The sequence below is a fragment of the Lepisosteus platostomus genome, chromosome 1, assembly GCF_059453375.1.
Source record: "Lepisosteus platostomus isolate fLepPlt1 chromosome 1, fLepPlt1.hap1, whole genome shotgun sequence".
In the NCBI taxonomy this organism is placed as follows: domain Eukaryota; kingdom Metazoa; phylum Chordata; class Actinopteri; order Semionotiformes; family Lepisosteidae; genus Lepisosteus; species Lepisosteus platostomus.
The window spans coordinates 13,684,331-13,712,173 of NC_142611.1; the positions used below are offsets into that span (position 1 = coordinate 13,684,331).

The following is a 27,843-nucleotide window of genomic DNA, read 5'->3' on the forward strand; positions in this document are numbered from 1 at the left end:
TACGTTTGATTTCTCAGAGATGTGGGGGGACTCCATAATACAACCCAACTTCAGTCTCCGAAAGTTGGAGGTTTGGGGAAATTATACACAACACTCAGGAGGACAATGGCACGACACTGTCCAGCCCCCCACACCTCTCAAACATTACTGATTCTGGCTTTGAGAAAACAGCAGCAGTAGGTGGATAAAAACAATAGGCAAAGAGGAGCAAAAACCTACAAGCAGATACAGACACTGAAGAATCAATTTAAATCACACAGTGGGACAGTGAAACAAATAACTGCACTGAAAGAAGCATGTAATTCATGAAACATCACGTGGTATACAGTTATTACCATTCAGAAGCTACAAACAAACCCCGACATTGTGATTATGAAGTTTGATTATTGATTTTTCGGCTTTATCCTAACCGATTTAATCCAATATGGAAGAGGAAGCTGCAGCTCCTGATCAACCAAGAGACTGGAGGATGGTGAGGTGATGAATGCCAGGAAAAAGAGGTCTAGTAGCTTATATTTATACCCTAAAGCTGTTGATTGTCAAAAAAGGGGGCTTGTCCTCCTTTCAAACTTTTATTTTGAACTACATTTAGGGAACGCGTTCCGTGAACTCAAGAAAACACAATTTAAGAGTCAAAGCTAAAATTACACTGGCTGTGTAGTAAAAATGAAAGAAATGCTCTGCATTTACCGCACAGGACAGAGACCTACTAAGAGGACAAGTACATTAAGTGAGCAGAATCACGCAGCCGTCCTATTAGTGCGAAACTGCAGAAAACAAAAAAAACTTTTGTGCTGACAGTTTTACGGACGCTGTGAACATGTTTCAGCAACAACTGCCCCGGCGTGTAAAATCGCCTTAAAAAGCATCTGTGAAACAAAAGGGGAATAAAAAAAGGAATATTGAATTACTCTGAGTTTGGTCATGGTGGGCCTTGGGCCTCCAATGAAGGGTGCCTGTGCTTTCTCTGCAGGTTCCTGCTCGGGCGGGCAGAGCACCTGGCTCTCCAAGGCCGGGTGCCACCCTGAGTCCGGGAGGAGAAGGAAGCCGATTCCACAGCTGCCCGCAGCCCTGGCCACACCCGGCACTTCCTGCACACGGCGGTACCACCGCTGCAAAAGAGGGAGCCGTGCCAGCTTATTACTTTCACGGTGGTGGAGGGAAACCTAGAGGAAACCAAAAGGAAAAACAAGAATGCAGATCAGTGATCCATCCAGGCAATTAAACACGGAAAGGCAGGTGGTAAGCCTGGACAGCGAGAACACCCAGCCGGGAGTGAAGACATGGAAACTGGAGGAGGGGGCAGAAATTCAGGGGGGTTTTCCCATGTCATATGCACTTGGATCCAGCTAAGGGAGATATGCTAGACTGACTGTGAAACTCAAAACCATCCCTGACCAACTGACCCCGAAACCCTCATCATAATAGTTTGCTTCCTTCCCTATCTGAGGGGATGGAGGGTGTAGGTGCTTGTTAAACACTTAGGAGGTAACCCAATCCTCTTGTCCTCAGACGCATCAGGTTCAAAGCTCAGCCTGCCAACAGTCAGCCTAAGGATGGCATGAAGGCATGTGAAAACGGTTACTGGATTTGGCATTTTCACTTTTAACACCATGCTCACATTACCAAAACGATAGAAAGAGAAGTGCGCACAAAAATATGCTAAATGGTGATGCTTTAAAATAAAGAATACAAAAATTAAAAGTTGGATTGGTCTACTACATATTCAGGACAACAAAACATCCTGAGATGACAAGAAAAACACAGTCACAGAGAATGAGCTCTCTCGGTATAATATTAATGGTCATAAGACTGTTGTTCTAGAAGGACCTCATAATTTCAATTAACAACAGAAGACCTACGTTTGAATCCAAGAACTGACAAGTATGCTATTAATTCAACCAGCAGGACCACCATCAAGGAGGACATGGCGGAACTGTCTGTTGCCTCTTCTACAGTACCTTCCGTGAAAAGGGTATAAAGGTACACTATGAAATGCAGACACATCAGAACTGCGATTGGAATGTTGCGCACACTTGGTGTCTGAGATATTTCACCCAATAGCAGAGGTCACGCAGTAGGTCACTTTGAATGAGGCCAGAGTGAGAAAGTCATTGCATGTGCTCTTGACCTGTCAAATGGATGAATGAATGACATCACCTAGTTTAATGACAGCAGTTCTGCAGCTGCCAAGCACTGCTCTGGATGCCCATCAAGCATAACACCATGTGGCAAGAGGGCAACGACAACAGCTAGTTCACAAAAAAAGGCCTTGCTGGAGCCTGTAAGATGTTGCAGAGACAACATGCAGGACCGAAGATATAGTTTAGATATCCAAAGTATGTGCATCTGCCAATGAGGAATTCTAAAGGTTTGAGAGGTTAAGGAAGTTGTTTGGTCTTGTTCACAACAAGGACTGCAACACCCTGATGCAGGTGTCTATCACCTGCTTCCACATAATGGTGAAAGGTAAGAAAATACAATAGGCTTAATGCCCTAAAAGCAGACTTGCAGGATTTCAAATGCTTACACATGCATTTATGCTAGCAAATATATTGGGGGAAGATTCTGTACTCGGGGTGGAGGTAACTTCGCACAAACAAAAACTCACTCCCACCGAAGAGAAAAGAAGTATACAAGAGGGTTACTGGCTTTAATAATGGTTCAAAAGCAAAGAAAAGAAAAAAAAAACGGAATCTCCTGTTGAACATGTTATGCAGAATTAAGCTAATAAAACTTGGGTTATCATCAACCCCATGTATATGGTCTACCCAGCTTATTCTGATCCATGCTACCACACTCACATCTACCAAACCTGGTCTACTGACCAGCGCTCTTTGGGACACGTATACCTTTCATACAGACCTCACATATCAACCCTATGGGACAATCCCAACAGTCCAAACAATTTGCAGTAGATAGAGTAGCTCCCTCCACAAAGTCTATGAAGGAACTGGGTTGGTTTCCCTTTTTAACAGCCCCATCATTACCACACGCCTTCAATCATTGTCTCATTCATCTGTACATGTACATAGAACCTATATATGTTCCTCTTTGAGACCTTTTGTTTTACTGTTTTGTTTAAAATCACCCTGTGAATACAGCAAACCACTATGGATTGCTATGATAATCACCATCACACGTTTAAGAACACTAGGAAGGAAGCATCGCAAAGGTTATTCAGCGTGACAATACCATTTTTAAGTCTTCTCCAAGACAGGATTCCATTCATGAGACGGACGATAATGCAAAACAGAATTTATCTACATGTTTTATAATTTTCTAATAATAATATCAAGCTTGTGTCCAGAATTGCACACCAACATAAAATGGAAAGATTGAGTAGCGATTTTGCACTGTCTCCCACACATGAGCTAGGAAAAAAATCAATGAGAAAGAAAGAAAGTCGCTGAGATGATTTAAATGTGGGACCACATTAGAGAGCTCAGAAGGCAGCAGCATATGTATCTCCAGTTTCACTGTAATACTGCTGTGGGCCCTTTCCCAATTCAAGACCCTAGATACACAAAGGCTTGTTCAGAGCCCTGTGACCATGATATACTAAGCATGTCAAGGTTCCCTTCTTACTCTGCGTACACATTCATGAAATACACCGCAATGTTCAGTGGTCCCTTTGCTGGTAACAGAACATGAAGTGTAAGTCATAAAAATCCACCACACACAAATTAGATAAGGGCCGTTACCTCTGGGTGTAATGTGGGTTTCTTTGAAATTTTTTTCTTTTTCTAGCTAAAAGAAATAAAATATTTATTTTCCTGCCCTGTGAGACAGCAGTATAAACCATTTCCTCATACGTGACACTCAGCTGTCAGAACTGTCAAACACAGCGGTTTACGGAAAGAAAGCTTTCACCAGTACCTGTACATGTAATGATATGTTTATTCTAATTTCTCATCAGTTCAAGTGCTTAATACCCTCTTACTTCCCCTTCCTTGTCGTGTTGAACATTTTTTCTCCCGTTTGCTTACACAAGAACCGTAAAAATGTTTCGGTACAGTGTTGACAGTGGCCAGCCCACAATTATTCAGTCTTATACAATGTTTTTCAGTCTGCAACACACAACTGAGCAATTCAGTCCCTTCAAACAGTCCTTCATTTGACAAAATGGCATTAGACACAAAGAAACACTCTCAACAGCCAGATGCCTGTAGCTGTCTGGTCTTTATGGGGACAGTTTAATAGCTTATTTGCCACAAAAAGGCCTCTTTCATTTGTAGATAGACACACTGGGTAATAATGTGTGAATGAGATTATTGGTGTTTGATCATTCAAAATTCTTGGTATGGGACTTATTGAAATGTTTAGGCATATAAAGGGCTTTCACTGTGTCATTGGTGGTGGTGTAGGGCTTGATAGTCTGTTAAGCCTACTTTGGAGTATTTTATCTGCAGAACCTGCAAGATCTTTGAAGTAAAACCTCCGGCACAGTATTAACATTATGGGTTTTGTATGTTCTCAGATCCTTGTTTTAGGGCAGGGTTTATAACAATGCTTTTTATCCTTAGCATTATCCACTTTTATTGTGTAAAGAACCTTTCTTACACAAACAGCAAATCCTGAATCCAGCCGAGACCTACAGGATTTCCGAAACGTTCTTTACATGCAAAACTGGTATCTGTCAGTTTCACAGGGTATTCCCTTTCCAGTACATGGATTTGTATTTAAGAGCTTTTCTTTTTGCTTTTCTTTAGAGGGACCTTTACCATCACATACGGGAAAATAATTCTGTGGTTGCTTAGCAAGAGCATGACAAAATTAAAGCATTTAAAGCAATGTTTGCATTTACAAGATCTATAATTAACCTTATCACTGCTACATATGAGAATACAATAGCAGTATGTCCTGATAATAATATAATATTACAAAACATTAAAGATGTGAATGGTTAAAGCACATGGTACAATTCTCCAACAAGTCAAAAACACTTCTAGTGGACTTAACATTAATAACGTGCACCTCATGCTTTCCACACCTGCAAGGTGGCTGATACTGTACTTTAAAACTGACCATAGTTAATGATTAATTCCCTTCATCTGAATTAACAGGGCACAGAAGGCTAAAGGGTCAAATAAAGTTCTGTTTCTGAAAGAGAATTTTGTGTGCATTGCTTTTGTTCATGTTATATTGGCTGACAGCATGTTTCACTAACCAGCAACAGCACAAACACTGTAGGCTTTATCTATTTTTTCCCCCCAAAGTATTGAGTATTCTGAATTTCTGTTTTGTTCCAACCTGACACTCTGTGGGAGGTTCAAAAATCCTACTTTTTGCTTTTTTTTTCACTTCCACAATTATATTTGAATGTAAGTTCTGAAATGTAGCTGAATACAAGTTAATGTGTAAGCTAAAGATACATCCACTAACATTTAATTATTTTATTAAAGATTTTTATTGAATTAATAGCATTGGTGAGCTCCCCCCCATATGTAAAACTACAAGTACTTTTTTCACCCACAATAAAGACTCCAAAAAGTTGTGAATAAAACAACTTTTTTTCACTAAATATAGCACCTGGCCTGTGTTATTCACAATTTCACTGATTTCCATCCTTACCAGAAAGTGGTGCAAACAAGGCAGCAGGACAAGGTCTGTAAGTGTGAAGTACAGCCCCTCTGCAAACACATGCTCTAGGGCTGGCAGCTCAGTGGTCTTGACTCTCCTGATGTTAGAGGGCCCCCTAGTGGCTGACGAAGGTGTATCCTCCACAGACAGCTTGGCCAAGGCAGCCCTCAGCTCCAGTCCTTCCGAGTTCAATGACTCCCGGAATGAAGCAGGCTGGGTGGCAGAGCCTGCCTCTTCCTTCTGCTGCTGCAGTTTCTGCCGGCGGATCTTGTCGTCATTGTGGACCTTAACGGGCTCTTCCAGTTTCTTCTCCAGGCGCAAGATAGCGGTGGGTATCTCTGGATCTGGGCCTGCAGGCTGCCTGAGAAATTCCTCCACAGCTGAGGGGATGTTGAGCTCACAGAGCCGCGTCCATTGACTCACCTAGGCCAGAAATCAACACAGTTATTCCAGTAAATAGAATTCACTAACATTTCCCTCAAGACAGAGATACAGCAGCCCCATGTCCCCTTTTAAAACTATTATCATAATCACTGATGACCTCCCCTACCTATGACAGAAGTAATATAAGGTTTATCCTGGTGATGCAACATAACTACACCATACAAGTAGCAGAAAACAGACCTGTCATTTGCTCCTATAAACTAAATCAATTTCCATTGCAATGTAATAAATTACACTATCTGCATTTTCCATCATATGATTTAATATGATGACTACTGAAAGTCACACACAAAACAGAACAGACTACAAATGCCCCTCTAAAGCACATACCAGTAAACAAAAGTATGGTAATAATAGCAGATCATGTCCATGTGAACCTCACAAATATAACCTGAGTGCTTGTTTGTTCTGGGGAGATGGGCGTCGAAGGGGGTATACTTGTTCTACTTATATTTGTTCACTGTCATTCTCAGGAGCTATTTGTTCAGCAAGTTATCTTTGTTTAACATAAACCCGTTGTGTAAAATGCACTTTCCCCATCTGCGGTGAAAAAAGACTTTTTCGTTTCGAATGTGCAGAAATGATTCAGTGAAGTATAATGAATGTATACCATACTGCTTAAGATCAGGACTGTTTTTCTTCCCCTATTTATTGATGAACAATAAGCTGAAGTGTTATGAGAAACTGCCTTCGCTGGAATGGTTAATAAAAATGTAGTAGTAAAAAAAATGATCATCACAAGTAATACACCTAATTAGATAGTCAACAATACAGTTTAGCATATCTGCATTAATAAACAAGCAAAAGGAAAACAAAAGAATGAGATAACAGACTTACTTCGGCACAGGCTTTGAGGCAGGTCTTTTTGAAGCCCAGCAGGGCCGCTACATCCTTGCGGCTGGGATCTTCCTCGCAAGTCCTCTGAATGATATGTCTCAGCACTACGGCCAGGCCTGCTCGGCAATACCTGCCCTCCTCCTCCAGCACCGCAGGAAGGCAACAGCTTCTCACCAGCGCGGGCAGGTCCTGTTCGGAGACGACGCTGGCGGCCAGGCCCCCCGGCACTCGGTGCCTCCATGACTGCGCCGGGTCAGGCCGAGAAGGAACCAGGAAGACACGGAATAACTTGGAGTCACAGTACGACAGGAGAAAGAGCGTTATGGAGGTGTGGAGAGGGAGAATGGCCTCTTCACTCTGGTCAGAAATGTCCAGGTAGAGACACTCTTCTCCCCTTTTTGAATTTGTGTGTTTCATTGCATTGGAGGCACAGCAATATACTCTGTAAAAAGAAAAGAACATTACATGTTCACATAACAGCACAATAAGTCTGTAGGTACATTTATGTACTTATATTTTTAGCTTTATTAAAGCAGAAATATTGGCTATACCTTTAGAGTACAGCCTCAATCTGTAAGACTCAATGACGAGATAGTGTGATTCTCAATACTTTTCTATACATACTGTGCATACACAGGGTTTAACATTTAATATTCAAGAAGTGTATATGTAACATCTTTGAAACTATGCATAGGAAAAGTCATTGCAATGCGATAGTAAGTGAATGTTTTTGCTTTTATATACAGTAGCACTTTGCAACACAAAGGATTCCCAAGTGCTTCATATATAGAAGGGGATCCACTTAGTCCACAACTGAAGAGGTGCACCTCTATGAATTGGCTTCATTACTCTGTTCTCCTCCCCACTAATAGCTGGTGTGTGGTGAGTGTTCTGGCGCACTATAGCTGCAGTCGCATCATCCAGGTGGGTGCTGCACATTGGTGGTGGTGGAGGGGAGTCCCCATTACCTGTAAAGCACTTTTAGTGGAGTGTCCAGAAAAGCACTTTATAACTATAAGCAATTATTAATTATTATTTTGGGATATGTGGCAGTGCCACTCTACAGCAGATCAGGCACAGAAGTGAGAAACTGATTTCCCAATTGAATTAACACAGACTTTAGGAAAGCCCAATTGCAGGACACAAAATAACAGCCAAAATCGTCTTGTGTGACTCTGTGTGTCTTCGTGATCTACTGTTTGGAATCAAGCAGACCATTTTAGAAATCCACCTCCTTTCTGTTAAGCAACTGCAACATCAGCACAACTGCAGACCAGTGCAAAACAGATGTCATGACCATTACAGGAAACGTCATTACACTGTTTCACCCAGGTCTCAGAAACGACACACCTAAAACTTAAAAGGGTACGTTAGTGGACTTATCGCAGAGGTATTCATAATCTGACCATATTACAGAGATTAATGATTAGGACTGATTTACAGAAAATCAGACAAACGTATGCAGGTCTGTTGTTTTGCCTTTACATTAGAAATTTACTATGACCTAAAACCAGATTATCTGACTCCTATTAAAAACTCAAATGAGAAGCAGCAATAAAAAGCAGATGAATCTACAGAGCCCCCAGAAGAGAAGGACATGCTGTGACCCACACATACGTTCTGCCCAAGAGAAAAATCAGAGTGTCAATGAAAATATGCTACCGTTAAGATTAGTTCAACTTCACTGTAAATTTTTCATTTCATTTCATTTCAAAGGTGTGGAGTATAAGATTCAACACCCTTCATGCGAATGCGATCAACATCAAATGTAACTGAACAAGCAGTTTTCAAGACAAGTGCACTAAAATTCTCTCTCTAGCCCAAGTGGACCCTAAGACACTATAACAAATCAGACGTTTAATTAAATTAAAATAGTTAAAATGACAACGACATTTCGTTTCATTTACAACATTTAACTTAAAGTAAAAACATATCAAGAGGTATTTCTGTAGGGTTTTTATTATACAGATCTTGTACACAAGTCTAGCTTTATAAACATTTTGCGCCTAAAAGAAGTTTTTGATGTTTATTATTATTTTACTGTTTGAATCTCTCCCATTCAATTCACCGCTTTTCTTGTTTGTTTTCGCAAGCGTCAAAAACGAAATCAGCTTACTCTACACACAGCAAGCCTCTGCAGCTACAGTTCTCTTTGCACACAATCACGCTGTTTCAAACCTTTTCTTCCTTGTGTCACCAAAAAACGTGTCCGTGTAACCTCTCACACCCTTAACCGACGGTTGGGAAACGTCATCTTAAATTAAATAGTCGTTAAGTAGTTGGAAAAAATGGCACGTAAATGAATTAACTGTTTTTATTTTATGATTTAAATGCTGATTAACTGTTTTATGAACGATCAAAAAGTTTTTTTCCCCGATAGGGTACAAATATTATGTTTTTGTTTCCCCCGAACACAAAAAGGGGCAGGATGGTTATATACCATCTTGGAAAGGGACGTGCTCGCGGCGTAAATTGTAAATACACGGAGCTATATATATATATGTATAGGTATATAAATTGAACAGATGTTAGTTTGCATCAGTTTATTTTTGTTTTTTATTTTCGAAAAACAAAGGTAAGAAAGGAAATGCGTTAAAAACAAGAGGTGTTTAAATTACAGTTGAAATAAGTTTGTTGCAAGGTGTATGTATGTACTTCCGTCCAGATGACAGATTAGGAAATCTAGTAGCAATATTCCCATTCCGAGATTTTTACACCAGTGATGATGAAGTGTAAAACTAGAGAGGTGAAGTAATATTTGGAAAAAAAGGCATTTAATCTCAAAGATTTTGTTATTGTGTAATACGTGTTTTTTTAGCAATAGTATATCCTGTGTTGCGGAGTAGTTGTAGGGCTAGTTCCGGATTCTGGACAAAATAGTTCGTTCAGAATAGTTCTGAAGGGAATAAATCATACGAATAAATTAATCAAAAATGCTTATTTTTTTCCTTATGATATAAAGCGTTACCACCACTGGCTGTAAGTATAAGGTATTTATAAAAGGGAATACCAATGAATATTTTTGTTCATATAGAAAATATCAGTATTATGACTTAACTGTAATAGTATTAGGTTTTGAAATAAACCACAGGGCATTTCATTAATAAAATTTGGACGATCCAACTGGCAATTTTCTCGGTGCGACTGTAACCAAGAGATTAATATCGTTTGTTACACTGCAAAGTGACTATTCAGATACTTTTACAAATTTCCATTTGACCTCTAATTTTCTAAAAAATAGGACAAAATGAGATTCAAGTCATAAAAAATATATCTGTAGAAAAAGCTAAACCTATACATCCCTGACAATATAATGCAGGCTTTCCATTAAGTACGTAACTATTTAATATTAAATGCAAGCAGTCATTTTCTTATGTTTTCCAGCAGCTGAACAGGATTGAGGGAAATGTGGCCACTCTCTGAACCAGAAAAGAGATTAAATGATGCATAATGTTTTGTCAGTTAAACAGCAGTAACAGACAAAGAAATGCATCAGCCTTTGGCCCTTCCTTCACGTTCAGACTGCACACTTAAGGTATGCTCTGTCACTGATGGCAACTCTCGCATCAAGACCCTTGCAGATTCATGTTGTATGTCCATAACAGCTGACAGAGATCATGGCTGCCACTGTAAGTCTGGAGCTGGACCCAATCTTTCTGAAAGGCCTTGGATACCTGCATTCCAAAAGCAAGGATTCAGCAGAGAAACTGAAGGCACTGCTAGATGAATCCTTGGCAAGGGGAAGTGATTCAAACTATCGGACCACGCTCAAGGTAACCTTTTGCAGAAAATTATGAGTAAGGCCTTACATTTGAGCCATGATGCACTAGTTTGTTGCAGAGCCATGACCTTGCTTTTTTTTTTGAGAAATAACTTTAAAATGTAACAAAAAAGGGCTTTGCCTTGTGTTTGAACCTTGTTTACAAAGGAAATCCTGTAATCTGGACACAGTTCAGCCTACAAGAGTAAAAGTAATCAAAGACTTGTCTTTAAAGAGTTTCACTCATTTTGTTCTGTTCTATTTTTTTTGTTGTTGTTCTTCACTGGCGTGTCCTACCTGTGGTGTGAAATCTTTCTTTCCCCAAACAGGAAGTGGAGGTCTCCAAGGTGACCGTTACGAAAGTGAGCTTGAGCAAGCAGGAGACAAAATCTTCCTCTAGCTCCTCTTCCTCAGGCAGTGGCAATGGCAAGTCAAGCAGCTCTGAAAAAAGCAAAAAAGAGAGTGAGAAAAGAACATCGGAGAAGGTAAACTGTCAGGAAAACGAGGAAAAAAAGGAAGATTCCCATTCATGAGGATGGCAAACATTTGCCAGTCCTAGTTTCTAAACAACCACTATCTGAAGTTTTTCCGATACCTTGGGTTAGGTATCTCATTCTTAAGGTGAAACTGAGCAGGAATACATGAGGTGTATCATTAGCATGCAAAGCTAATGTAGACTGTTTCACATTTACATGATGTTGTTGAACATTCTGTGGCTTTTTTAATGGTTACAATGTTTTTAACCATCAGTCATCTTAGGACAAAGGTCCTTGTGTTCTTATACTTAATGTATTTAAAAATTTAACCCAAATCAGTATTGTTCGCATATATAAATACTGTAATATGAAAAAGAATATTTTAATCATTACTACTTAGTAGAAACCCAATAGGAAGTTTGCTATTGCTGGGTGTTAATTAAAATTGTGGGGCTCCTATGACACACGTGCCACAGTTTCACCCGTATTCTGTCATTCAGGTTAAAGTGGATCCTGTTGATGCAATTGACCCACCAAAGAAACCTCGCCTGGAGAAGCAGGAGAATAGATCGTCTCCCATCACAGTTCAAACTAGCAAGGACCTCCCCATTCCTGATTTGTCCAGCTTTGACGAGACGAGTGCCGATGATTTTGCTATGGAGATGGGTTTGGCTTGTGTGGTTTGTAGGTGAGTAACGTCTCATTGCATACAGTATGAACAGCCTCAGTTGATCACCTATAGAACATAAAGTAATCTAAATAAAGCAAAGATGATCTTGTCTTTTATTACAGTTTTACACATTTGTATGTTGTAGTATATTAATAAATATTAACTAAACTGAAAAATAAAAATTGGCCTGCCATACTTTAATGGTTTTTTATAATTTTCTTAGATTTTTCTAACCAGTATTTGGGAATAGAAGCTGGTATTTCACCATTCTGCGCATCACAGCTATAGAATACAAAAAAAAATTACTTCAGTTGGGATAGTACCTTTTGGGATAGGTGTCTGGGGTGAAGCGTAGGCTCTGTGGCTAAGGATCTGTGCCTGTGGCTGGAAGGCTGCTGGTTGAAATCCCGGGGCCGGCAGAGGAATCCTACTCCATTAGGCTCCTGAGCAAGGCCCTTAACCCTAACTGCTCCAGGGGTGCTGTACAATGGCTGACCCTGCGCTCTGACCCCAAGCTTCTCTCCCTGTCTGTGTATCTCATGGAGAGCAAGCTGGGGTATGCGAAAAGACGAATTCCTAATGCAAGAAATTGTATATGGCTAATAAAGTGAACTTATCTTATCTAATTTTCACTGATGGCTCACCCATCAGTGAACATTTATTACCTAGAACAGCTCAAAATGGAGAGAGGGCATGAAAATGGGCATTATCATTAAAGGGGGAGGATGAAGTTTAAACAAGTCAAAAATTTTAATTACCACTGGATTTGTTGTGAAAATGGTGTGAAATTGTTTTGCACTAATGTTTGCTTTGCAACTCTACATCAGTTAAATATACATTTGGAAGACCTGTTTCCTTTCCTTTCCTTCACCCTGTTAATGCAGGCAGATGACAGTCACCTCAGGGAACCAGCTTGTGGAATGTCAGGAGTGTCACAATCTTTATCACCAAGACTGTCACAAGCCACAGGTGACAGACAAGGACGTCAACGACCCACGTCTGGTCTGGTACTGCGCCCGGTGCACCAGGCAGATGAAGCGCATGGTAAGGCTGAATTCAGAGCCTAGATTGCAATTAAATGTTAGACTTAAACAATAATCAAATCTGTGTAAATAACAGAATTGGATCAAAGGTGTGAACAGGCAGTGTTGTGCATCTGCATAAGATACACTGCCTCTGCTTTTTCCTGAAAGGAAAACTGAAAATTGGTAGTCAGTTTTTTATATAAGTATCCAGAATATGTCTGGAGTGAAGCTGCATCTTACACTAATATAAGAAACATGTAAATGTACCATTCAACAAAATGTTTTTTTTTTATTTTTTTAAGTAAAATTGTCGGAATATCTCTGAAAAAAGTTTTACCCTGCTTAAAAGCAAGGTGGCAGCAGAGGCTGAACATTTACCTGTAGAAAATCATATCAAATCAGCGTTTGGTTTTAATTATATTATAAGATAAATCATACTGTTTTGATTTTTATTATTTCAAAGCCTGCATTTGATGTATTCTTTTCATACTTACTGAAAGAAACACCAACACAGATATGTCATTTTTGGCATCTCTGTGGGGATTAATGCTTCTTTAGGACAATATTTTGTTTGAAAGTAAATGTTAAAAGTTTAAAAGCACAATCTGCAAAATAACAACACAGATACTCTTTTCTCTTACTTTACAACTGTAAACCTTGCTGCAAATTAAATGCTGTTCTCTTGAATAGCTAAATTGATTTTTCAGGTACAATTCCTTGCCTTCTAAGTCAAGAGTATCTTTGGTAATTGTAACTGTGACAAAGTAGCATCAGATGTAGCATACCAACAGCCATTAATTTGGTCATTAAGACATTCAGTCATAATATTCTCAAAAGACCAGACGTTGTTAGATGAACATAAATTCCTTTAAAAACTGCATTACTTTGAAGACAATTCAATTGAATCCTATTCTTCCGTTTCTAGAGTAGAAATATGGCTGAAGTGAATAAAAACATAAGCCCCTCAGGATTTAGTTTTCCAAGGCCAATAATTTGTTGAATAAGCAGTTTATATAACTTTTAAACTCTGACTCCTATAGTTCTAAGAGATTCACGTGGTCTTAATAGAAAAATGGATGGGACTTTTGCACAGGAATTGCTTTGGCAAATAATGTGTATGATTTGAGATCAAATATCTTGTGTTTGTTTACAGGCACAAAAGACTCAAAAACCCCCACAGAAACCAGCCCCTGCTGTGACCTCTGCTGTCCCCGTTGTGAAGGACACTCTGGTGAAGAAGCCAGAGGTCAAGCCCAAGCAGGACACTGCCAGCACATTCCAGGCTTTTAAGAGAACAGAAGTTAAGGTAAGGTGTTTTCCGAGACCTGGACAGTAAAGGGAACTGAGGCATTAAAAATGTTCCCTTATTACACAATCTAGACGGCTGTGTTAACTTTCATAATGTATAGTTTGCAGCACAGGGGTGTGTTGTTTGAATCTGAATTTTCTCAGCCTGAGAGATTTTTCTTTGACAAGTACACAGGTTATTTCAAGCGGATCCTGGATCTCGGCGTTTATTGTAAGGAAGCGTCTGTGTGACTTTTGCAGGCGTCCACTGCGGTGTCGGGAAACCCCTCTGGCAACAGCTCGTCCCTGCCTGCAGCTAGCGGTTTGACCGGATGGGCCGCCTTTGCAGCGAAGACCTCCACAGCCGGCCCAGCCAGCACGAAGCTGGGATCCTCCACGCCGAGCACCAGTGGGAAATCCACCTCTGTGACCTCCAGTCAGAAGCCGGCGGTGGGACTGTCTGGGCTTGCCAGCGCCAAGTCGGGACTCGGGTCCAAAATGGCAGCAGGCAACGGCAACAACAACAATGGCTCCACCGCTGTCCCTCTCAAGCCCCCGCCGCCCCTGACTTTGGGGAAGCCAGGCCTCAACCGCTCATCCAGCAGTGACAGCGTCAATAAGGTGGGCTTGGCGGGGCCCAGCAGCAGCCCTGCTGCAGGTACAAGCCAGGCTGGCAGCAGTGGTAATGGGGGAGGTGGGAGCAATGGTGGGAGTGGTGGGGGCAGCAGCAGCAGCACCAGCAGCACCAACAACAACAACGGAACAAAAGCGTCTGCTGACCCACTGGCTGGAGGGAAAGCACCCACCTCCCAGGAGTCGCAGCTGAATGCCATGAAGCGCTTGCAGATGGTGAAGAAGAAAGCAGCGCAGAAGAAACTGAAAAAATAATAACACTGTTCCAGGTGGATTAAATACAAGCTACACTGCCTCAGAGTGAGAACGGAAGAAGGCACGTGTAGCTTTTGGATTTTCTCCACTACGCTTTTTTTTTTAATAGAAAAACAAAATACTTGAATTCTTCAGAATATATGCTGCTGAAAAATCCTAAATGGTATTTCAGAAATACACGTGGAAGTAGTGTGCGCCACTGCATTGCAGCTCGTCCGATTCAATTCTTGTTGTCCTCTCTCAACAAGCTGTTGTCAGTGGAAAGGAAAAGGTTTTTGGGGAAAGCAAATAAAATTGATTGCATTTGTTAACTGATTTCTGCGTTTAATTTTTTCAAACCATTATAAGAACTGAGAAACCAAGACCTCATTTTAGATTGTACAGATGGACTTTATTATTTTTATGATAATTGTTCTATACGTTTTCCATTTCCCAGCTTCTTAATTGTATTCCAGCTGTTCTCTGCACCTAACTAAGCAGCTGTTGCACTCTAAGGTAATCAGCCATACTGATGTGGTGTGGACTGCAGCCTAAATTTATTCCGTATGATTTAGGTGAGACTTCAACCTAAAATTTTAAGGACCTAAACTTGTACCTGGACTAGACTAAATTGTTAAATTGTGCATTTCCTTGACATTTTAAACCAATCGGGTAGGAAGACAAAAACAATGTCACATTTTATTAATAAAATCTTACAGTTGCACATATATCATGTCTGTTGTATCAATCTTGCAGTTACTCAGGTGATTGTTTACTAGTTGTTTTACACATTTTCTTTCAGAAATCTTAAGCCAGATAGTTCAACCCCATTGTCAACAGATGCTGGTGTAGTTAATAAAAAACACTGTTATCTTTGTCAGGTTGTCATTGCTAAGTTTGTGAAGAATTGAGCCTTTCACCCATAAAACTAAGTGTTTATAAAATATTTAATAGAACTTTTACAGACAAGAGGTGAGAGCATGGGCTCAGGAAAGTAACAGATATTTATTCAGGTATTTTAAATCATTGAAACACAAGAACATAAATATCAACACTATATCTGACAGTATATTACAAGTATTGCAATCAATCCTTTGTGGTAAATAATGCCCTAATGAAACCGAAAATCAGCATTTCTTTCTGCATGGTAAACAAATACTGAGAAGGATGGGAAAGCAGCTGCCAGTAAGCCAAAATAATAAAAAAAAGACGAAGGTAAATTATACGGTTCTTAGATCTGCAAGTTTTTACAAGTTCATTCCAGAAGGTTAATTCTGAGGTAGTAAGAGGATCAGCTCTGTAGCAATGCCTTGGAGTGTTGCTTGTGTTATTACCATTGTAAGAATAGGACTGATAATGGTGACATAGTATATCTTCCTTTAATTGTTGTTTTTGCCAATAATAACCTTTGATGCAAAGATTAAATGTTTTTTTTTTAGTATTCATCAGAATAAATTAAATGTGTTATTAAATCCTTTCAATTCTTTGCATGTGCCAGTGGTTTGGGATTTTTGTGGGAGTCCAGGATTAGGAGTGGTTTACACTCATCTGCATTACAGCAGGTCAAATTCCAGTACATTGCTTTGGGATTTTCCCATTATTCATTCCTTCTTGGTGCTGAAATCAATGCCCACTAATAAAATGTTCAAAGGGGTCCATTGGTAAATCACCCTTACGGTGAGATATACTGCCTCACACTGACCCCACTGAAACAGCCCCAGCTTGTCTACATAGTGTACCAGGCTGGTAAGGAGAACCTAACATGGCACAACTCCGAGCTCAGATAATTTTGTGAACTTTAGAACATTCTCACCTGTGGGGTGCTGTGGTGAGATGAAAATGGATAAATCAGAAACTGCTCCATATGCAATATGGATGTTGACCAGTGAAATGAGATGGAGATAGATGAGGCCAGTTCCTGAAAGTATTTCCCAGTTCCAGCATCACAATTTAGTTTTCCCTGAAATTTCTTTTTGTGAAATATGATCAGCACTGTAAGTTGAATTGTTCAGGGTCTACAAGAATTTTAAAGATAATTGTAGGATTTTGGATGAAGACCAAAAGTTTATTAAGGCTAACTAGCAAACTGAAGAAAGGAAATTAAAAATCATTATTAAATCAGAAGAGGAATCATAATCAAGTATGTTTATTCCATATGTCCTTGCCATAAGTATAAAACTTGGCTTAGATAGAAGTTCCCTTTGAAGAATTGTCTGAATATGTTTTGTAACCTAAGGGTGGAAGATATGTTCTTCATAGGCTGTCAGATTAATGGTAATGATTAGTAATAACAAGCAAAATGTTAATTTCTTTGGACCGTTTCTCAATTGTATAGCTGCGTATCTTTATTCATCTCATAAAAAAATAAATAGAAAGTACATCTAAGAAGAGAAAGGTATTCTCTGACACTGCATGATTGTTTAAAATATATTTTCATATAAGCATTTTTGCATATAAATCTGTATATATACATTATAGATAGAACAACATTTACTTAATAAACAAATTAAGGTAGAATAACATTCATTGCTTTAAAACACTGTATGTGGCAATACTAAGTGCTCAGCATTTATAGTGCAAGATGGTACTTCATTCACAAAGATAATCTCACAGTGTTGACAACAATAATAAAAATAGCAGGGATTCTCATAAGAGACTGAATTAATGCAGCACTCGGCAAAGTTCATGAGAATCTGTTATGCATACGACATCTTTCCAAGGTAGTTTGCTGGTACATAGCCTTTCTGCCCATTGGCTTCAGCCAGCCACCACTCTTTATTGCCGCTCAGGTCGCAGAACTTCAAGATCCGCACATGCTGGTACTCCTGCAGGCTCAGCTCCTGCTCACAGCGAGCTTGAAAAGCGTAGACCGCATAGTACTGCAACATAAACAAACAGCACCTCTGGTTAGAGACTAAGCTACACCACACGCTGTACAATACTAGTCGTAAAATGACAAAACCACCCTACTCCATTAAAAGATCATTACCACAGTTTGTGTTTGTTTTTCCCCAGCAGGTGTCAGTGTTTACAAAAAAAAACACGTTTTCACTGTAAGATTGTTTTACACGTACTGTATATCCTGCATTACGTGGGGTCAGTCTGTTTTGTCGAGGTTTGCTGAAACTAATGTCTGAAGGTTACACTGGACGCCCCGTCCTTTTTAAAAAAAATTACAGAATTGGCAAACACTGGTGTTGTGTTGTCACAACAAACAGCTACTTTTCAGTATTACGTCAGATGCGTGCAAACTTCCACTCCATTTGCTCCCCCTTCTCTATTTTCCAAGAAGGAAGACTGATGTCCTGAGTGGCTTGGCCGTGATTATGATGAGTCAGTTACATGGGTCACCTAAAATAATACAGCGTTGACAGTGTCCAGAAATCTACGTTTTTAGCACCCATGAGCAGCCAAGTCCATTACGACTGAAGGAAGAATTGGTTTAAGTTCATAGCTCCAAAAATTAGGAATGAGTTTGAGGGCTGTTATTTTGCAAAATCCCCAAAAGATTTGGATTTGTTGTCATCTTGGAAATCCACTCCACTCTATTAGAGGGGGTGCACAAGAATAATAACTCTAAATTTAAATTGGGAATGCATATGATTTTCTGAGACAGTAGGACCTTCAAACCACCAATAATTGAATGCTCATTAATCCATTTCAGGATTCAGCTGGAATGAAGACCGGTAGAGAATATTCCTCCTGGACTAGGGCTGGGAATGACTGTCAAAGGATAAAGTGTTGAACCGCACTCTACACAGGATGCCAGACCATTCTGTGGCACATTCACAGGAACAATTTAGAGATACCAATTAACATATTAACAGAAGAGTTTCAGATTAAAAGAAGAGCTTAATTTCTCTTTAAAAAGTGAGAGAAGAGCAGTACATCCAACGAATACCCATGGAAATCTGGGGAGAATATGAAAGAACCCAGATTCTAACCAGGACCCAAAAGCTATGAGGCAACAGCACCATGTCCACATCACTGTGCTGCTCTAAATATTTCCCTTGTGACCATTTCTAGCTCTAATGAAATTTTGTGAACTTTAAATGTTCTAAGTATTATGAATTATGGTCGTTAAATGAAACGTGATTAGAAAAAAAAACTTAATCAAGTTCACATCAAAGATCAAATAACTCAGGCATAATTAAAATCAATAAAAAGTGTCCTGACATTCAGTAGAGGCAGATTTCCATTCTCTGTCTAATTCAGAATTGCTTACCCACGTCTGCTGATTATTGATCCAAATGAGTTTGAATTTTCCAGAGCTCATTGACAACACTAAGTGATCTGCTTGCTCGGTTAGGCATTTGGTGTTCTTTATTTTGGTCCCAAAATACCCAATGAGAAGAGAATTGTTTCCAGAAACATCAGTGTACAGAACTTTATGCTCCCTTCTCAGCTTGCTTACTTGTATTTCTGTCGAAACAACTCTGGGAACGCGGGAAAGACAATGTGTCCGACATTCCCATAGTGTGTCGTGTTTTCCTTTTGCAGTGGCTCAGTTGGTTATGTTTCAGGCAACATACTGTACCTGCATGGAAGCTCAGAAAGTGGCGCAGGGCTGACATGAATCTCATTCAATGTTTTTAATAATTAAAAGCAGTCTTGCTCTAGGTAGAAAGCTGTAAACAACTAGTGTGTGATTCCAAACTACGCTGGAGAAAAAGATACCATGATTCCGTAGAACCAGGTTTGAGAACCACTGCTCTGATTTACTATGGGTTGAGCAGTTTGCCAATAGAAAATATATGGACCAGTATGTACGGGCATGTGGATTAAGTTAAAATAAAAAAAAATTCTTAAAACTCACAAAATCCTTTTTCGACCAAAAAGTGAACAATAAAGATGTATGCTTTACAACTTAATCTAAGACTAATCGTAAACCTTACATTGCCCTATAAAGGAAATACTTTGCAAATAAGTGAGGTCTTACAATTTCAAATAATTTTTAGCCTTGCTCCCCTACACAGTCAGCACTGTCTGCTTAGTATGCTTTTTTCTCAGAGCCAGCATTACGATGCATATCTGTGTCTTAGAGATAAGGCATCTGTTCATGCAGTGCATGTTATATCAATTTACTGTACTTCAGTAGCTAGACTATTATAAATAGAAAAAAGGAGTTTTGAGACCAGTATAAACAGAAAATAATAAACAGTACTGAAAAACAATTGTGTTGCTCTATATTTCAGATATCCCTTCCTCAGTTAGTTTGCCTATTTTATCTGCTCGTGTAAAACCTGAAACAGGTCCTCACATGATGTGCCTTTTCAAGTGATTCTAAACATTTGTACTTGTTTGATTTTTATATGTGTCCTGTAAGTGTGTTTTCATTACTTTTAATAGTTATTTACAAAGCCAATTTATCCACCAAAAAACACATAAAGACTGCCCTGAAAAGAAAGGGGCATATGAGTTTTCCTCACACCTGAGTTCATATGAGCTTCTCCTCTTTGACAGCTGCCATGCTAAAACTGTTCATCTACTCCACTGTTTTTTCTCATCCTCAGTTTACTTCATAACTCAAGTCCCTTCACTGGCTCCTGTTGCCACCCACATCAGATTTAAGCTAGACTTTGCTTACGTCTGTCAAAACCAGTCTGTTCCTACCTAGTGTAACATCAGATTTTAATCTCACTCCTTCAGCTCTCTTCCACCAGACTCTCAGTACCTCCTGCATACTCTTTTACTTGTACACGTCTGCAGTACGACATCCCATTACTGAGGTGAAAGAGTGTTTCTCCTCTGTGGTGGACTGAACTACTAAAACCCTCACCACCTGCCTACCATTCATCTGTATAGACAATATCTGTGATCTCTGGTCTCTGAGATATGTTCGTCAGTATACCCTTGACTCCCATGCTGGTGGTGTGATTTTCTTATTGTTTGGGCGGGTTGCCCTGAAATATTGAACATTCTATTACATTAACATTTTTAGACTCAAGAAAAGTATTTTAAAAACATCACATCTGACGGGATATATGTACACGATACTCTTCACACGTATGGCAAAAGTGCTGTTTTTCATCTAGTTCCAGATCTACACATTGCTACCCTATGTCTGAAGCAAAGGCCACCGACAAATTTGTTAAGCATTTCCAGTATTGTTGGGAGGACTGTATTTATTTTAGACGTTTCCTATTCTAAGTACAGTTTCATGAGCTCAACCTATCCAAGTTCCCTGTGCTCTTTGCTAAACCTTGTCCTCTCACGGCTTGTGCCTCTCAGAAGGCAGAGCCTTACCTGCTGGTCATCGATGCCGTCTGCCTCAAGGTCAGCTGTGGACTGCAGCCCTGAGATGGAGGAGCTGCTGTCACTGGCGGTCAGACAGAAGCTCCTAAGGCTGCTGCTCCCGCTGCCAGAGACAAACAGGCTGATGTTGTCAAAGTCATCCTGCTGTTCGGGAATGCTGCCGTTGAGCTCCCTGGTGGGGTTGTATGGCTTCAGAAAGGAGGAGTAGACATAGCCCACTGTGCCTGTTGAGAGGAAGAGAGCTCTGACTGGCCAGCTTGCAGTCTGGCTTTACTGTGGTTAAGATGCTTCGAATGCTGTACAAAGTAATTAGTCAATCAAATTAGAAATTCACATAAGAAACTTCTAATCTAATTTTAAATTCATTGTTACACACTGTACATATTTCCATCTACTTCATACATTTTCTTACCTCTTTCTTTTTCTTATCCTGTATGTGCATATATAAAGTACACATATATATATACTGTATTGTATATATTATAGTGCACTAGCAAAAATAATCTGGTTTTGTTTATTATTTTTATATACTGTATACACACTTTTTAACAATGAAGAAAGAAACCTCAAATTCCACAAGAGAAAAACCAAGCTGTCAGTTTCTCTGTACCAATACAGGTTATGTGACAAATGATGCTATTAACATAAGTGATCTGTTTTTCTTTCTATAATTATTAATAATAATATTGATGTACAGTAACAGCAATTAGCAATCACAGCTCATCCCTTACATTTCTATAATAGAGAGACAGTATTCATTCACCTCTCACACCTTCCTCTTTCCCTTGGCAAAAGTGCCAGATAACCACAATCTGATCTAATCTCATCCTTTTATCTGTCCTCCTGAGTGCAGGATCATATTGACTGCTAGGCTGTAGTGTGTTGTCCTGGAGATGTCTGAGAAGAGTCTCCTGATACGGACGCATAGTAACTGCATTTGTCCTTCCCAGAGTGTACGCTTTAGGTGCTCCAGTCACCTTTCCACTTTGAACAGTTATAACTACACTATTATAACATTCAGAAGCAATAGGCTGTTCTCTGCAGAGAATATACTTTATATACAAAGCAGAGAAGAGCTTTGATCATACCAAAAAAAGCATTTTACAATGAAAGGGGATGTTAAGGGAATGGGTTATATAATACATGCTTAATAAACCACCAGTTTAAATGAACAATGTATGGGGTGTATCATCAGAAAATGGGGCCAATCAATTTTGCTTTGTCTTTCTTTCATAGCCTCTTGGGACTTCCGTTTTAAAGCTGCAATCTACTGTAGGTCACACAGGTCATAGTTTGGTAGAATGCTTTCTTGCTTAGAACCTGTAAGCATCCAAAAAAAGATAAACAGGCTTGGAAGTGTGTGAAGTTTGTTTTCTGTAAAGTGAGACTCAATGCCATAAAGACAAAAGGGCCCATGGTACATTTCCCAAGCAACAAGCTGAAGAAAATTCTTTTTCAATCAGTTTGTTTATTACAGTGGTGGTTTTAATGGACCGTGAAGGTATCAACACAGTCTGTAGGGCATTCCTGGAATGACAGATTTTGCAGAAAGCTACTCCGGAACACAGCAGAAAAGCAAGAACCTAGACGAAAGAGCCCGCATGCCAGCAGCATTACATAACAAAGGGCACTTATACTGTAAGTACTCACTGCCCGTGTTGACGAGCCATCTGCTTGTGCTCCCTAGTGGATCTTTCTGTTCCTCCACAGCCACCAGCTCCCCCTCAAACAGGCTCACATCGTGCTCCTGAGTTGCATTGCAGTTGCGTTTTAGCTGGTACAGTCTGTCGGCAGGGTAGCTGGAAATAAGCTTTTCCCTCTGAGCTTCAGTCTGACGGGGAGTCTCGTACTACAGGGATGAGAGGGAGAGAGTGACGGTTTTGGTGATGAAGTGAAAAAAAGTGATCAATTCAATGTTAAAGGCGAGGAGGAGTTTGGAAGAGAGCCTGATCCGATTGTCAATTCCATTTTTAAATGATGGTAGTACTAGTTTGCCCTAGGTGGGGAAGCCTTCCAACACATTGTCATTGTTTGAAGTTGGTAAGTTAAAAGACCAATCAGTAATCATTAGTTAAGATCTAAACGGTTCCGTAACACCTTAGATATTATATACAATTGCATGTACAATTACACAGGATTGATGCATCTTACAGTAGGTCTAAAACTCCACAGGTCACAGAATGAACTGTCCCACAGTTGATGTGTACAGTATGTGCTCCTAATAAAAGAAAGACAGTGATATCCATCAAAGAGAGCTCACCAGAACTTTCCTGGATTTCTCAAAGCTCACTTTTCGTTCCATTAACTTTTGTGCGTTTTCTTTGACAAAAACCAGGTTGTTCAGCTCCTCCATTATGCTGTTCTGGACTTCACTGAGGTTCGACAAAGGAGCCTTGAATAAAGACAACATAACATCTCGAAATCAGGAGAATTAAGCATCAGACACACCAATACACTGTGAAGGGAAAAAAAATTGTTAACATTTTAATGCAACATCTAAGGATTTATCAGGATCATTATATTGGATGTGATGGTACAAACAGAATGTAAGGAGGAATATAAACATAAATGAGGAAAGCAATACCCCACTTTCTTTCATTCAAAATACACATTTACCAGTTTCTGTGGGGATCTTATATTTCAGACCTCTACATCAAAAAGACAAAAAAGATAAGCCTTATAGCACAGAAAGTTTCATATTTTCTGGTGGAAACAGTTTTAAAAGGGCATTTTAGTTTTTTGTGTAATAAATCTTCAATCAAGCCACAGTCGTACTCTTCAGCTACATGCAAATTGAAATCATTGAACTTTATTTTAAACTGTTACACATACTAATTGTCATGATCACTACTCTTCCTCTTAAGGGCACTCCAGCCCTTCCTTGTTCTGCCCCATTACCCGCACCTGTTCCTTATTCCAGCCCCTCTTCTTTTCCCCCTTAAAAGCCAGACGCAGACGTCATTCGAGGCTCTTCATTGAATTCTGCGTCTGGCTCCATTATGGTGTTAACTTTCTGTTCCTGATCCCCAATCCCCCCCGGTCCCTACCCGGTTCTTGGTTTTTAATCCCCTGGATGGATTGCCTGGCCACGGACTTATGCTTCTGTTTGGATTCCCCGTTTGGACTTCGTCTTGGATTGTTCGCCCGGGACTCACTTCCCCTGGACACCTGCACACCTAGGACACCCCCCCATCTCCACATCCGTCTCCTGCATGACTTTTTCTCCAGTGTTTCCTCACTATTCAGGATTGTGTCGTCTGCATAGGGCCCGGAAAGAACTGTTCGTGACACTAATACTTTAAAAGCATCTTTGTTTAGATTGTTTATTTTAAAAATATTTAGTTTTAAAACTGCCCAGAGAACTGACATGTCCTGTATTCATGTGTATTTGTGCTATTACTGTACATTGTTCTAAATCCTTTTTTATACGGTTCATTAAAGAGGAATGCAGAAGGCAGTGGAGAAGTAAAGCAAGTAAAACAAAGAGAAACATGTACAGATTTTTAAGAAAAACTGCACAAGTTTTCTCACTTAGATGAGTAAAAGATATATGGTTTCAGCTGTAGGTGACTGGGAAGCGTCTCTAGGAATTTTAGGTGTGTAACACCTGGCTGTGTAAAAAATTCCAGCTTCAAAGCAGAGGGGATGTTTGCTGTGGTGCAGGGGATGCCCTGATCAAAAAACTGCTAAATTTACCTAGTTAATTAAGTTGTGAGTAAATGATTGTCAATGAGCAGCCCAGATACTGTACACACCATATAAGATCACATTAAGACCACAGATGAGAAAGAGGGAGAATCAAAGGACAAGAAGAGAAAACGTGACGATTGTGCCAGGCGAGAGTGTTTTTAGGGAACGGGTTTCCTGAGTAAAAGATATCTCGGTTAAAGACAGCCTTTCCTGCTTGTGGGCGTATTTTTAGAAGAGGGAGATAGGCTCCCACTTACTCTTTGACATCCGATGAGAGATTTAACTGCAGGTTGTATTGCATTTATTTAGAAGGCAATTATTTTATTTGGGACTCTGTAGGCATTATTTAAGAGTTTTACACTTTGTAGCAGTCTGGGGTTTTCTGGGTGATTAGGATGTTAGGCCTCTGAAACACCTTGTCTATACATAGCGTAAATATAGTAACTTGTTTGTTGTATGTTTTGTTGTGTGTAGTATAGTTTGTGTCACTGTCATTGTCAATAGCATTTGTTTAACCAAGTGTGCCTGGATTATTACTCTTCACAAAAAGCCATGCCAGGGAGCCAGGAATTCATGTGCCTCTAATTATACATACCGCTCAGGTATATTCTGGAAAAATCACAAGTTGAGGGTTATGAATATTTATTTTACTTATTAAACCGCTCAGTCAATTCTCATATTTAAACCAAATTGTGATGGTGATATAGCTTTAAGAGCTAGAAGAAATACAGCAGAAAACAGAGGACTAGTTTTGACCCCATACTGTATGAGAAAACGAATGAAACCATACATTTTTCCTTAATAAAAAATGTAGGCATATTCAGCTAACGCATAACGCAAAATGTGCAACTCCGATAAAGTTTTAAATTGTCTTCTAAAGATTAAGTCATTACAAATTCACTGCAACTGACGACCACCTACCGGTAAGAGCTGTATCGGTGGTGCTGCTTGCCGGGCAGAGTCCATGAGGTCCCTAAAGAGAGCAGCAAAGCAGTAGATGGAGTTTGACAAGATCTTCTTGGCGGCCGTGTTAAACCGCTGCAGCTCCTCCACAAGCTGCGCGTTCAGCGCCTCGTAGTCGCGGCGAGCGCACCCCAGCTCGTCGGAGGCAGCCCTCTCCAGCCGGCTGCAGTAGTCCAGCAGCTTGTCGTGCCGTTTCTGAATGAGCTTCTGAGGAGCCGAGAACATGGCCTGTAGCATCGACAGGGGCATCAGCACCAGCCGTTCCAGCTTGTCTTTCTGGAGGAGAACCCAGGCAAAGGGAATATTTATCATTCGCAGTGATGGTATGAAAGCGCACCCCAGCATGCGGTTTCCTACAATTTAATCCCATCTGTAAGGCTGTAATTAGTGGCTTGGATCTGTGGTTTTGGGGCTTGTGAGGTCAATTAAAAGGTCAATTAAACACAGATTCGGATAGCTATGCTCTAAAAGTTTATTTTAAAAAAAGCATTTCTATTTAAACTAAATTGTCCCATGTACTGTTTTTCTATTGCTGTATTTTTTTATTCATGGAGAGCCAATCTGGGATGCTCTGATTTTTATTTGATCTCAGCTGTAGAATCTTGGTCTTTTCTTCACTTCCTCAGCTATAATGGACCGTTAGCAATCTAGGACATTTTGCCCTTATAATGTTTAGACCAAAACCTTAAGGTTTTTTACCAACAACATGACTCTCCCATATTCTCAGATACATCCCAGAGACATCACCAAACCATACATACTGTATCATCTGGGATATTTGAACTTCACACATCTTCCAATCCATTATCTAAATGAAGCTGTCTTTTAATTTGTTTTATTTCATATACTGTATACAGGTGCACTCAAGTTTCTGTAACAGTACCACCTATCCTGATTAATAATACTGCAAGTGTCAAGTGAATAAACTACAGAATGTGTGCTCCTCACTGAGACACAGTCATCAGACTGAAGATGCCACATTAATTGCTAGGTGCTGCTTAGTGCTGAAAGTGAATGAAAGGAGACAGTACAAAAGAGGATAATGAAAGGCCTCAGAGCAATGTGCTTTGAATTCCGATTGAATAAGAATGCACTGTGAGCCTGAATGACAATCTCTCTCACACCAACAGAAGGAAGCAGATTCACTGTACTGTTAGCATGCCAGCTACAAGGACACCATTGTGAGAAGCTTCCAGGTGCTTAGGAAACCATGTGCCCAGATGCCCACCAAGGCAGAATAACATTAAAAACGGAAAAAAAAAACTAACAGAAGAGAAGACTGAAGTTAAGGCTGAAAGGCTTGGGCTGACAAAGGCATACACTGTAGGTAAAAAAAGATCGAGTAATAGGTTTATTCCATGCTGAAAAGAGAAGAAAGAAAGCACAACGTTTCGGCTGTGGAGCCTTTTTCGAGTGTGTAAAAAAAGAATGTACAGTACTATATAGACAATATTTTCTTTTATATTGTATGTCACCTTGTACAATACAAATTGCTTCATGTTGTAAGCTGCGGTCTTGACACACAAATATTTCCTTATTTTAACATTATGTGAATCAAAAGCCAATATATATTAAACTAAAAATTAATATATACTGTATATATACACACATTTAAGAATATATCATATGTAGGTGGTACAGTGGTTAGCAGTGCTGTCTTCTATTCTGGACCTGAGGTGCTATCTGTGTAGGATTTGTATGTTCTCCCCATGTTCGCTCAGGTTTCCTCCGGGTGCTCTGGTTACCTCCCACAGTCCAAATACAGTTCATCCTGGTACTGTAGGTTAATTGGATTTTGGGAAAACTGGCGCTGGTATGAGAATTTTAAGCCCGTCTGTGTGTACCCTGTGATGGACTGGCATCACGTCCAGGGTGTAACCTGCCTTGTACCTGTTGCTACTGTAACTGGGATACCGGCTCCCCCACAACCCTAAATTGGATAAACAAATTAGAAAATGGGTGGATATAACACTTAATAAAAAATAA

General features: G+C 39.8%; 3 protein-coding genes across 8 annotated transcripts in view; 1 reads left to right on the forward strand and 2 right to left on the reverse strand.

Annotated features, from left to right (window-relative positions):
* gstcd (glutathione S-transferase, C-terminal domain containing) overlaps positions 1 to 9,083 on the reverse strand; it is a 60,047-nt gene extending 50,964 nt beyond the window's left edge. The window contains exons 1-4 of one of the 3 annotated variants that reach the window (XM_088625084.1): positions 8,990 to 9,083; positions 6,865 to 7,306; positions 5,575 to 6,006; positions 912 to 1,166 (exon numbers count right to left, since the gene is read on the reverse strand). In XM_088625084.1, coding sequence (XP_088481210.1) covers positions 912 to 1,166; positions 5,575 to 6,006; positions 6,865 to 7,281 — 1,104 coding nt within the window. In that variant the 5' untranslated portion in view covers positions 7,282 to 7,306; positions 8,990 to 9,083. Of the gene's footprint in view, positions 1 to 911; positions 1,167 to 5,574; positions 6,007 to 6,864; positions 7,307 to 8,980 lie in introns of all 3 variants that reach the window. The other 2 variants (XM_088625075.1, XM_088625095.1) reach the window with 2 other exon arrangements.
* Positions 9,084 to 9,260: 177 nt separating this feature from the next.
* Positions 9,261 to 15,281, forward strand: ints12 (integrator complex subunit 12). 4 transcript variants are annotated; one of them, XM_088625106.1, is made up of 7 exons: positions 9,261 to 9,439; positions 10,249 to 10,637; positions 10,954 to 11,109; positions 11,601 to 11,788; positions 12,655 to 12,814; positions 13,949 to 14,101; positions 14,344 to 15,281. In XM_088625106.1, the coding sequence occupies exons 2-7, from the start codon at positions 10,482 to 10,484 to the stop codon at positions 14,968 to 14,970; spliced, it is 1,440 nt and encodes a 479-aa protein (XP_088481232.1). In that variant the 5' UTR covers positions 9,261 to 9,439; positions 10,249 to 10,481; the 3' UTR covers positions 14,971 to 15,281. The 4 variants fall into 4 exon arrangements, with proteins under 4 accessions (XP_088481232.1, XP_088481250.1, XP_088481242.1 ...); XM_088625124.1 differs by having other exon boundaries at positions 10,252 to 10,637; XM_088625116.1 differs by having other exon boundaries at positions 9,262 to 9,439; positions 10,470 to 10,637.
* Positions 15,282 to 15,935: 654 nt separating this feature from the next.
* Positions 15,936 to 27,843, reverse strand: part of arhgef38 (Rho guanine nucleotide exchange factor 38) — a 29,280-nt gene continuing 17,372 nt past the window's right edge. Inside the window, exons 10-14 of the mRNA XM_088625061.1 lie at positions 25,816 to 26,133; positions 23,465 to 23,596; positions 22,855 to 23,053; positions 21,196 to 21,428; positions 15,936 to 17,828 (exon numbers count right to left, since the gene is read on the reverse strand). Coding sequence (XP_088481187.1) covers positions 17,646 to 17,828; positions 21,196 to 21,428; positions 22,855 to 23,053; positions 23,465 to 23,596; positions 25,816 to 26,133 — 1,065 coding nt within the window. The 3' untranslated portion in view covers positions 15,936 to 17,645. The remainder of the gene's footprint in view (positions 17,829 to 21,195; positions 21,429 to 22,854; positions 23,054 to 23,464; positions 23,597 to 25,815; positions 26,134 to 27,843) is intronic.

Excerpts from the sequence above, each read along its gene's own strand:
- ints12 (XM_088625106.1), top strand. The coding sequence starts at position 10,482 with ATGGCTGCCACTGTAAGTCTGGAGCTGGACCCAATCTTTCTGAAAGGC. Across the intron at positions 10,638-10,953 it reads ACTATCGGACCACGCTCAAG|GAAGTGGAGGTCTCCAAGGT; the intron begins GTAACCTTTTGC and ends TTCCCCAAACAG. Across the intron at positions 11,789-12,654 it reads TTGGCTTGTGTGGTTTGTAG|GCAGATGACAGTCACCTCAG; the intron begins GTGAGTAACGTC and ends CTGTTAATGCAG.